General features: G+C 44.9%; 3 protein-coding genes across 4 annotated transcripts; all 3 read right to left on the bottom strand.

The window, feature by feature from the left end:
• Positions 1 to 512: 512 nt before the first annotated feature.
• zgc:66448 (uncharacterized protein LOC327401 homolog) lies at positions 513 to 6241 on the bottom strand. The gene is made up of 2 exons (XM_034875367.1): positions 5800 to 6241; positions 513 to 5528 (listed from the first exon to the last, which is right to left on the bottom strand). The coding sequence occupies exons 1-2, from the start codon at positions 6176 to 6178 to the stop codon at positions 1954 to 1956; spliced, it is 3954 nt and encodes a 1317-aa protein (XP_034731258.1). The 5' UTR covers positions 6179 to 6241; the 3' UTR covers positions 513 to 1953.
• Positions 6242 to 6481: 240 nt separating this feature from the next.
• si:ch211-261d7.3 lies at positions 6482 to 10266 on the bottom strand. Of its 2 annotated transcripts, XM_034875409.1 has the most exons (4): positions 10144 to 10266; positions 9107 to 9857; positions 8365 to 8790; positions 6482 to 8276 (listed from the first exon to the last, which is right to left on the bottom strand). In XM_034875409.1, exons 2-4 carry the CDS (start codon positions 9360 to 9362, stop codon positions 7384 to 7386), a joined length of 1575 nt encoding a protein of 524 aa, XP_034731300.1. In that variant the 5' UTR covers positions 9363 to 9857; positions 10144 to 10266; the 3' UTR covers positions 6482 to 7383. The 2 variants fall into 2 exon arrangements, with proteins under 2 accessions (XP_034731300.1, XP_034731299.1); XM_034875408.1 differs by having other exon boundaries at positions 9107 to 10252.
• Positions 10267 to 10638: 372 nt separating this feature from the next.
• LOC117945803 (trypsin-3-like) lies at positions 10639 to 11213 on the bottom strand (the record flags this gene model as incomplete). The annotated part of the gene is made up of 3 exons (XM_034873504.1): positions 10639 to 10882; positions 10967 to 11103; positions 11201 to 11213. Coding segments are annotated over 3 exons (300 nt in total), but the record flags the coding sequence as incomplete, so codon positions are not given.
• Positions 11214 to 11215: the final 2 nt, after the last annotated feature.

The raw sequence follows: 11215 nt of genomic DNA on the forward strand, positions 1-11215 counted from the left end.
CAATTTATTGCAATGTGATTCACGATATTACAGGGAATGATAATTTTTGTATAATTATTCAAAATGTTATCAATAAATATGAAAATCTAAAACATGAAAATGATTTATAGTGTGATTTTTGTGAGGATCTGCAAAAAATAAAGATTGTTTCTTAAGTCTGTATGATAGAATTTGTGCTGGGACATCTCTGCAGCACCACAATACTTCCTTCAATGGTTTGACACATATTTAGCCTTTGACAAAAAAAAGGGGCCCCACATACGATATTGCAGTACTCCATATTGCAATTTCGATAACATTTTGATTAATTGTGCAGCCCTACTTTATACCGGTCATGTCACTATTTCCTTCAATAACCAATTGTAGAGGGAAAAACGTGTATCTTTCAGAATATGACAACTTTCCAAACCAGGATTAAATCTGTTTGTTTGCATTTTCTTTTTAAGTCCTCTATTATATGGATGTTGAACCCTGAATTAGGTTTACCTAACAAGTATTGCACATTACAACACTGCAATCAAAGGCAAGTTTTATTTAATCCAATATGTAGACATTATGGGGAAATTCTATTTCTTTCCATGCTAAAACAGTGGATAGAGGTAGAAGGGCATATGTTTTTTGAATTGGACGCACGGGGACGGTTCTGTTTTGTACAAATGGGCTGTGTGTTTATTTTACAGTGGTAATGAAGACTTTCAGTCACTTATTGGGCCACCAAACCTCTTTAAATGCCCATTATCATAACAGAGGAGATGGGATTATGTACTTGTCTACATCTACAGTTATGGAATGAAATCATTCAGTATTCACAAAAAAAACATTGCATTGTACTTAAATGTGGACTTTTCTTTACAAATATGGTTACATTCCAATCTGAAATAATCATTCTGGTATGAGATACACATTACATGGTACTCATCAATTTCCAGTAGGTGCTAAGTAGTGCTACCCCGAATCAGTTAATAATCTAATTATAAAATATATCAGTCATGACATATTCCCAGAAATTAGCTGAATTTGACTAGACCAAAATATTTTATAACATCAGTTTCATGTTTGTATTGCCATTGTTATACATATTGACATAACTTCACATAAATCCAAGTTTTACTTAGTACAAAACGTACTCTTTGACAGTTGTGTAATGATGCTACTTTCTTCCTGTTCCCAATGAACACTCAATAGTTAAATCTACAGAAAACTCAGTGAAATGAACTTTACATGGAAGCCTAACCGTCACATTTTGTTTACAGACACTTTCACTTTGACCAAATTACTATGATGAGAACTGTACTTGTGAAATATTTGGACCAAGTCAATAACCCTGTAACTTTGAGTGTTTCCTAACAGGGTCATCCTTTATGTAGTAAGCTGTCCGTTGTAATGTTCTTACACATCCTCTTCTCCTCAAAATCAAAAAACTTCCATTTCTTTACAGTATCTTAGAAAGAGTTGCTCTTTGTTTTGGGAGTGAGGTCACGTGGTTGAGTCTACCTTAAGCACAACTAGGCCTAAAATACCAAGACAGCAGACATGCAGACTGTACTCATAAAAGGCACACAGTATACTGTACATGAAGAAACACAGTTCAAATGGTTCAGGACATATGATCAGAACTATAAAAGTACTAATATTATCTATAGCTAAAAGTCATAGAACCTCATTAATCTGCCCCCCCCCAGAAAGTGCTTAAACCGGTAAAGTATTTAGATAACGTGAATGCATTTTTTTTTTTATGGTGAAACTAATTTAATGGCTAACATAACCTCTAATACAGTACACTAACTATAAACTATAAACTATATTGAGCAGAATAAATTAAGATTTACTTTTATCTTTTAATGCCCATCCACTCAACTGGTCAAACTGCACAAGTGAGGTTCAAATAAATGAGGTTCCACTGAGTAAAAATTATAAAAAACATAACCAAATATTGTTGCTAGTGTAGAAATTTCAAATCTCTCCTTGTGCATGTTGCAAGTAATGCATTTGTAGATCAAGCTCCCGGGGAAGTGAACACCCGCATATCATGCACTGGAGAAGCCGTTCCGGGGCGAAAGGCAAACGAGGTCCAAGTTTGTGAGGTTCTGTCCGTGGGGCAAGCTGAGGTAGGGGCATGGTCTGTGGTATGTGTGGCCTCTCGCTTATTACCGCCTGTGGTGTGAAAAAAATATTTGGGTGTGGATGTCTTGAAAGTGTGCCAACAGCGACAGAGTGAAGAGGGTGTGGGCCAGGCAAAGCAAGAGGAGGGAGTGGAGCAAGTGGAGGTGAGAAAAAAGGAGAAGGCCGGTTTATGATTATTTGAGTGCCTGATACCATTGGCTGTGGCTGCAGCTCCTGTCCATTACCTGGTTTGAGTTGCCCAGTGAGCAGCGTTTGATTACTTTGGAAGCCCCATACTGGTGTCCCCAACGTCTGGCCAAAACGATGAGGCTCGTATTGAATGGAGATGGGAACCTTCTGTGTCGTTGTCTGGCTCTGTACATTGGCCCAGGCAGATGACACCTGCTTTTGCTGCAGCTGAAAATCTTGACTATTTACTAATTTCTCAGGGTTTAATGTCTTTGGAATTCCTGGTGGTGTTTGCATATCCCACAAGGTGCTACCTACCCCATGAGAAACAGGAGTTGAAATTGGCATGGCACTGCTTTGGTCTATTTGCATTGAGGTGGACGCACCTGCTAAGCCTGAAACCCACTGCTGCTGCAGCTCACAGCCATTCCATGGCTTCTCTGGCTGGCTAACAGTTGACGGTATAACTTGAGGATTACTCAAGTCCCACATTCTAGTGTCCTCTTTTTTAGGAGCTGTGGATGGCTCCTTTTGTATTGACACGAGGGCACCGGCCCATCGTGGGAGCTGAAGCTCTTGGCCGAGCTTATTTGGAGAGATCTGTGAATTTGCTTGTAAAGCAGGTCTGACACTCCACAGAGCTGCCCCATCTATGTAGGATGAGGGAATAGAAAAATCATGTCGCAAAGAGCTTGTGGAAGCTAGCACTGTGGATGTGGGTGTAGTACTCCAAGTAACAAGCTTGGGCAGCCTGTGCTGCTCCATCTCACTTACTATTGATGGGCTGGATTTTATTGGCATGGCTGCCGTGAGCGAGCTGACAACAGTAGCCGGGCTCTCTTTCATGTGTGATGACTCTGAACTTGGAGTGGAAGTGGGGACTGACTGAGTAATTAAAGGGCTATCTGCCCAGCCTGGACTTCTCTGATGGTGCTGCTGTAGGCCAGGCTGTGGTGGGCTCTCAAACGACGTCTGCAGTGGAGCAGCATGTTGCTGCTGTGACGATGGGACAGGCATTACCTCTCCACCGTCCACCTTCCACTGCACCGGTTGAGGGTGTAGCTCAGACAGCCACGGCTCCTTCTGCAGTCTACCTTGTAAATCCATGCGAGGTGAGAGCATGGAAGAATGTGGATGGGCCGCCCTTCTGTGCACATCGGCATCTTTCAGTACAGAAACTGGATACGGAGACGGCTGAGTGCTAACCATTCCAGAGGCTCCCAATGGCTTAGACAAGCCCCACATAAGCCTCCCTCCTCTCCTGCCCCTGCCTCTCATCCTAACACCCATTGGGAATGAATTGTACTGGCCGAAACCCTGGCGTTTGCGAGCATGGATCTTCTGGTGTACTAACAGGCTGCTAAACCAAGAAAAGGTTTTGTGACACTCATCACAGCGATGCGGCCTCTCTCCTGTGTGTGTGTTCATGTGATCACGGAGAAGATAGGCTAATCCGAAGCTCTTGTCGCACTGGTCACACTTATGACGTTTGTCACCATTGTGTGATAACATATGGTGCTGCAGTTGGGTCTCGTCGCTGTAGCCTTTGCGGCAGCTGGTGCAGCGGAACGGTTTTTCCTGATGCAGCCTTTGATGCGTTTTCATGTTCTGCAGGAAGGCAAAGTCCTTCCCACAGTCAGGGCATTTGTATGGCTTCTTGCCTGTATGGATGATGAGATGTTGCTGTAAGTAGCTACCGAATCTAAAGCCCTTGCCGCACACTTTGCACTGGTAAGGCTTGTCCTTAGAATGTATGCGCATGTGCAGCTCTAACACTGAGCGGTGGCGGAAGGTCTTTCCACATTCAGAACACTTGTACGACTTAATACTTATGTCATCGCTTCTCAATTTCCCCTGTACATTATCACTGGTTAATGGAGTAAATTGATTTTTAGGTGGCGTTGCCACCTTTTTTAAATATTCTGCTACAGACTTGTGGACACTTAGCACATGTAAATTTAAACTGGATTCATCCCGATAAACACACGGGCAGTGCGGACAGGTGTGTCCTTTTTCCCAGTGCTTGTTGTTCTCCTTTGGGGGCCTGGGTGTTCTCTCCTGCGTCTCATACTCGGCCTCGTGAACAAGCATGTGGGCTCTCAGGTTAGCTGGTGCCAAGCAGGTCTCGGGACAAAGGGGGCAGTTGAATGTGCGTTTCGACTCCTCAATATGGTGTGTGTTCTCTTTTCCGGGCCCTGTAACCGCCTCCTGTACGGGTGCAGGGGCCTGCGTGCCGGGCTGCTCGGTGGTGGAGTTGGTTTTGCGCAGTCTATGTTGGCGGCAGTGTGCCTTCATGTTTTGGGCAAAGGCAAATTTTTTACCACATTCAGGGCAGCGGAAGGGCTTCTGGCCTGTGTGCAGATACTGATGCTGATGGAGGAGGCTGCTGTACTTGAAGGTCTTACCGCAGATGTTGCACAGGTGAGAGCGTGCATTGCCTGTGTGCTTGCGGCGGTGGTCTTCCATGACAGAGTAGTGTTTGAAAACCAAGCCGCACTCGGGGCATTCGTAGGGTTTCAGGGCCGTGTGACATCGCTGATGGTAGCGCAGGGCCATGCAGTTTGTAAAAGTTTGACTGCACTCCTGGCATTTAAAGATGCTCTCATGGGAGTGTATCATCATGTGCTTAGTGACGGACACCTTAAACTGGAACTCTTGGCGGCACAGGGGGCAGTGGTAAGGCTTTTCTACTGTGTTGCAGCAGCTGTGGTCCCTCAGCTTATCCACAGCAGAGAATATTCTCTCACATTCTGCACATTTAAAACGACCCTCCTCCTTTGTTTGCGTCTCCTTTTTTGGGATAACAAGTTGTTCCTCCTTCTCTTTATGTTCATTTCTGTGTTTAATGAGGCTGCTGCGGTGCTGAAAGGTAAGGCCGCATTCTTTACAAGTGCGAGGCGTGAGCTCATCCTCATGTGCGTGAAAGTGACGGTGAAGGTTGAATGTCTCGCGGCGCGTGAACTTTATCCCGCACTCCTTGCACACCAAACGGCACTTTTTTGGCTTAGCTGTCAAATTAGTGTCCGCTTCTCTGTCTGCCTCTTCATCATCTTCAACCACGTCCTCTACCCCACAGTCTTCTCCCACCGGCTCCTCGCCCGGTCCCTTCTCTGTGCTCTTCTCATCAGGATGTGACACTTCCTCCTTATGAATCTCCTCCGCATCAGCTGTAACGTTATCATCAACATGTGTATCCTGCTGCTCCCCTCCAGCACTCTCTGTAACATTATTGAGGTCTGGAAGAGAAAAGCACATCATAATAGCTTAGCAAACTCACAAAAAACAGTAAACAACCTATCTAGTGTTGATCTGACAAACTGCAAGCAACTAACGAAGCCATCCATCTAAAGTGCAGATCACAAAATATAGTGCAGGATGCTAGCGGATTTTGTTATGGTAATTACCATGTAGCAGAGTTCACAGTCTGGAACCGGGAATGAGAGCTACATCTCAAGTTAGCCAGGAGGCTAAGGCTAACTGTAAAATACATTAAAAACGTTAGCTTACCACGGGTATCATTTTCCTCCTGGTGTGTTTTCGCCTCTTCATTGTCGTCCTCAGCTTCGGACCAGTCGAAAGCCCGCTGGTCGCCGCCACGAGCCTCGGCCATTTTTTCAGCCGACGTTAGGTCCTCTGGTGAATTGCTTGTCGTTTTATCGGCTCCAGCACCGGACTCGACACTAACCTCCGAATGGCTGGCAATACCCCCGCCATCGTTACAAACACTGGCTCTCTGCTCATCTTCGGGACTCTCTTCGGTTTTATTACGTGTTGTTTCATCTTTCTGATTTAAGCTGCATCTGGACTCCACCGCCTCGGTCTTCTCCCCAGATGTTTCCACCTCCTTCTGTCGTTTTGGATACTCCGATGGGTCTACGGCGGCCATGTTTCACCCATGCACCCCCTTGTCCAGAACACACAGGGATCATGCTCGCCAGCATGAACAGGGAATGAGCTTTCCGGTCGACACTTTCAAAATAAAACACATTGTCACTGACAACCAGCTGTTCAGAAAGCAGAATTAGAAACCAACATCATCAATTTCCCTTTCTACTACCGCTGTGACTTTGTTGTTCTACACACCAAACACTCTCTTCACAACATTAGTACACATCAGTATTCCGTCTTTATTATTATTATTATTATTATCTTTTTAGCTATGTGACAAATCCACAAGTGATCAGATGAATTTATTTGCAGTCCATGTCTAACTTTTATTAAAGTTAAGTTACATCAGAACAGTTGCTATCTACAAAATATAGATAGTGCAAAACTAGTAGTGTACTAGTATGCTGTTTCTTCGCAACTATCTACAAATACATCCATCATACCGCATGCACGAGTAGAATAAATAGCCCCTACATACTTATGTATGCTTTTAAATTACACCAAAACCATATGAATTAAAGTTCAAAGCCTACTGTGATGTTTATGCTGGAAGGTTTTTTTCAAAATTATTTTTTAAAAACTGGCAAGTCTTTAAAATGTAACACTGTTGGCTTAAAACACACTGGACAGAACACAGTCTAACTTTATTGTCCAACCGAAGCTGGAAAAGACTTACTTTTCCATGAAACTGTTAAAAGCACAAGCATACATTAGCAGGTAAGTACAATAGCTGTATAACTACCATATATGGTAACAACTGCAGTAGAAGTACTGTATGACAATGTAGTTAGTGTATCAGGAGAACTGAGTCCGTACTGAACTAGTAAGAGCATCATTGGCTGCAAAGCATGTACAACAACATGCATATTAAACATCAGCACCTACAGTATGTTGTTGTCTGGGTATCCAAAGTCCCATGATAGAAATAGTCTCTCCACAGAGTCTTTTAGCGTATGTCTGAGGAACCAAGCTAACGTTAAGGCCACCCTATTACTGTATTTCATGTGTCTAATTTTCAGTCCTCTTTGAGCTAAATTTAAGTGTGAGAAGGTTTTCTGGTTGTGGGACTGTAAAACTTCCAAATGCCATACTATTTTACAGAAATACTGTAAAAGAAATAGAAAAAAGAGCATACTTTCATGTCACATTTTGAAACACCAAGTATGCATGATTGAGCATTTTGAGTTTCTAAGTGCCTTCTCCTCAGCGCCGTCTCCTGCGCCTGTGATCAACAGCTCTTCCTCGCCGAGGCCTTTGCACACTTCCATTTGTGTTTGTGGGTGGATCAGAGGGGAAAGTGCCATGTATGTCAGGGGACGATGGTGCAGGAACCACCACCACAGCTGTCGGATTGTTTGAATGCTGAGTGACTTGTGGCTGCGGCTGTATTTGCGTTTGGTGCTGTTGTGACTGTTGTTGTACTACAAGTGGCTGCTGCTGATGTTGTAGCTGTGTTTGCAGTGGTTCTTCAATCCGCTGTTGCTGTTGTTGCTGCAATGGTTCTGTGTGTTGAAGCTGCTGCTGAGCCGGCTGTGGCTGTAAGTGCTGTAGAGATGTTTGTGATTGATGTGCTTGTTGTACACGATGTTGCTGTGGCTGTGGTTGATGCTGGGCCTCAAGCACTCCTAACAGCCTTTGCAAGAGGACATTGTTTTGTTGTAAACTGACTGCTAATGCCTCTTGCGAAGCGACAAGTGTTCTCATGTCCTGTCTGAAACCTTCTCCAAACTCCCGCAGACTTTTTTCTACCCTATTTCCCAGTTGAATTGCTGCTTCCCCTAACCCTCTTAGCTCATCCTCAAGCCAGGAGCTGCGCGGAGGCGCTTCAAGAGGACCCTGCTGTGCTCCAAGCGAAGGCTGAGGACTACTGGGCTGAGGGCTGCCATTGAGAAAAGGAGCGCTGTAGAGAGGGGAAGGTGGCAGCCATCGTTCTGATGGAGGGGGTGGTCCTATGCCCAGACCCAGTCCTAATCCCAATTTGTCTTCCATGCTGTTCTCTACTGGTTCACCCTCCGATTCTCCCATGTCTCTGTCCCGCTCAGGATTGTCCTCATCTTTCTCCAAACCATCTCTTTCTGACCCTTCCACTCCTACACCTGGAAACAAATTAGTTTAGTTAGTTGCATCTAGGCAATCTACAAAGAAAAACCAAACCAGCCAATCAAAGAAGTTATTTGTTTTTACCTGTATCAGAGTCAGGAAAGCACGGGAAACTGGGCTTTGGTCTGGTGCTTTGCTTTTGCCTTGGTTGTTGAAGCCTGGGGCTAGTCTGGGAGGGACGGCCGAGCATGGAGGCTCCTCTGCTGGATGGCAAGTAACAGCTGCGGTGGCGAGCATCCGCTAACCTGCCTCCGTTGCGTCTTTTCAGGTCGTCCCAGCGCTTCTTCACCTCTCGAAGGGTGCGTGGGACTCTGGACACAGCGTTGACTCTCTCGAGGATTCCCGCCCAGATGCGCTCCCTCTCCCGTCGCCGGAGCCTCCCTGCTGGACCAAAGAGCTCTCCTTCACACCGAGTGACTTCTGACACCAACACCTCCAGCTCTGCTCCACTGAAACGGCTTTTTCGTTTTCCCGCGCCGCCAGCCGCCAGTGCAGCGGACATAGCTCTGTCTGTACAGAGAGAGGTGAGAGGACAGCCCAGAAGGGAATGAAAAAAATATCAAGTGACGCTAAATATACTGTGTGAGGAAGACAAATGTGCTTCAACAGTGGCAGTCCTAATTCCACTCTGCTAAGCCAAAACATTTACAACTATTCATACTTTTGGAAAGTCGTGAAAAGGAAGGGCATATTTTAGCTAAATGTTTCCTCAGTGAAACAATTTACTTTTGCCATTAGGAGCCACATCCTCTTCTGAAATTTACAAATAAACAAGGAAACACACAATCCGGTTCCACATAGTGGTCTTAATCTCATTCAGGCTTACTTTGTTCAATTGACAAGAGGTCATCTGAGGACATGCCAGGTGCCATGATGTTGGGATGCACCACTACCACGTTGAAGGGGAGTCCCCCAGGTAATCCACTGCTCTGGTCACAGCTGCCCTCCGAGTCATCATCCTCCCTGGGGAAGCCGTTTTCCGAGGCTCCCCCTCCAAAGGGTCCCTCCGGAGACTCCACTTTGATGTGCATGGGAGGTGATTGCTCGTACAGCAGCCCCCCCTCCTCGTAGTACTCAGTCATGGGTCAGACGTGATTTACAGCAGAACTGACTGGCGGGCCAATTCTGATACTGGCAGCTGCTGCCCCATTAACACAGGTTCAAGGTTTAACCGAACCTGTTGCTGAAGACATTATAAATCTCCAGTATACTGTTTCTAAAAACGATGAACCCGCTTTGACTACAGCTGCCACACAAACTGATTTCCTAAGAAAAACAGAGTTAAAATTCCCCTAAAAAAACAGTTTTTTAACAGTATTCTTCAAATGAATCAAGGCATTGTGGCAGCTAAGTGAGAGATAACGATATCATGTTGGATGATTAAAGCATGACGTTCAGAGACATTTATGGCTAGCTGCAGCCACTTGAATCCATTTGTATCATTTTCATTTATAATGATAGGTTACTGAGAACATGTGTACACGGTGTAAAAACATCTGGAGCAGGCTAAGCTACATCTAAACCTCCAGCTGTTATACAGTGAGATGCACCATCAAGGCGGAGAATCACCTCCAGAGCTGAAATACAACAACAAAACATAACACTGCTTACAACTGTGTAGCATTTTAAAATAGTTATGTCCGCTTTTATCATTGACGTGGATCTCTGTATTGTGTCGCATCGATGCGCATTTTTTTCTGCACCACATCCGCAATGGTTGCGCATTCCGCATATATTAGGTGCTGATCCTGCAGTTGGCTGTTAGCTAACAAGCTACCACGGTTTGAGGTGAAGCTGCAGCCCGAACTGCCAGCAACAACGTAGCACACATGATAAGAACGCAGAGGCTGTTGTATTTCTTACCTCATGATAACTGCTCATGCGAGACAGATCAAAACCAAAACACAATTGATGCAGCTGTTAGCTCAGCAGCCGATACACAAACCGAAGACAGTCGCTTACTATTGACGTCACGCAGAGGGTATGTTCAGGGCCAATCGGAGTTTGGAGATGCCGAGCAAATGTTTCTGTTTATTTTACAGGTACTATAGTTTTCTCACATTTCCTGGAGAGGAACTGATGTGTAACCAGTAAATTCATAGGATGGATCCTGAAAGGATATAACTAGTTGTTTCCTCACAACAGGGCAATAGAGACAGTGTTTATATTGTTGCACTTGAAATTGATGAATTCCATTCAAATGCATATGTATTTCATTTGGAAGTTTTATTTGTTTTTCTTTTACATGTATCTTCTATTCATTTCTATAGAGAGACCACTTTTTATCTTGTTTTCCTCACTGCTGATTCTTTTCATTGGTAAATATATTTTTATTATTAATATCTAACAGCACAAAACAAGGAACAACAGAGAGAGTGAGGTTGATGTTAATTTATTTTCTCAAAGCAGATGCCATTGTAAGCGTTTGCTCAATGTTCCTTGCAGGCAGACTTTAGTTGGAGGACATGGTGTTGCGGATCCAGGTGTTGTAGTTGCAGACCTTGGTGTAGACTCCGGGCTTGTTCCTCTGGGCGCAGCCATAACCCCAGGACACCACACCCTGCAGCTGACCGTTGCACACCACAGGGCCACCAGAGTCTCCCTGATGGGACGCAGATAGAAAGGACATGTGAGCAGAGGTGCTCTAAAGTTTGATGTGTCCGCTCTAAGAAACTGTAGCTCGTACCTGGCAGGAGTCCTTGCCTCCTTCGAGGAATCCAGCACAGAACATGTTGGAGGTGATCTGTCCAGGGTAGGCGGACCTGCAGCTGCTGTCGCTCAGGATGGGGGCATCAAGGCACCTCAGACGATCAGGGTAGCTGCCTGGAGAGGAAACAGACAGTAGGCCCTACATGTTAACATTCATACCCCAGAATGTACCAAAAATATGTTCCAGTTGTGAGTGGAGTGTGTTACTGACTCCCAGAGCTGCTGG

The sequence above is a fragment of the Etheostoma cragini genome, chromosome 6 (genome assembly GCF_013103735.1).
Source record: "Etheostoma cragini isolate CJK2018 chromosome 6, CSU_Ecrag_1.0, whole genome shotgun sequence".
Classification (NCBI taxonomy): Eukaryota; Metazoa; Chordata; class Actinopteri; order Perciformes; family Percidae; genus Etheostoma; species Etheostoma cragini.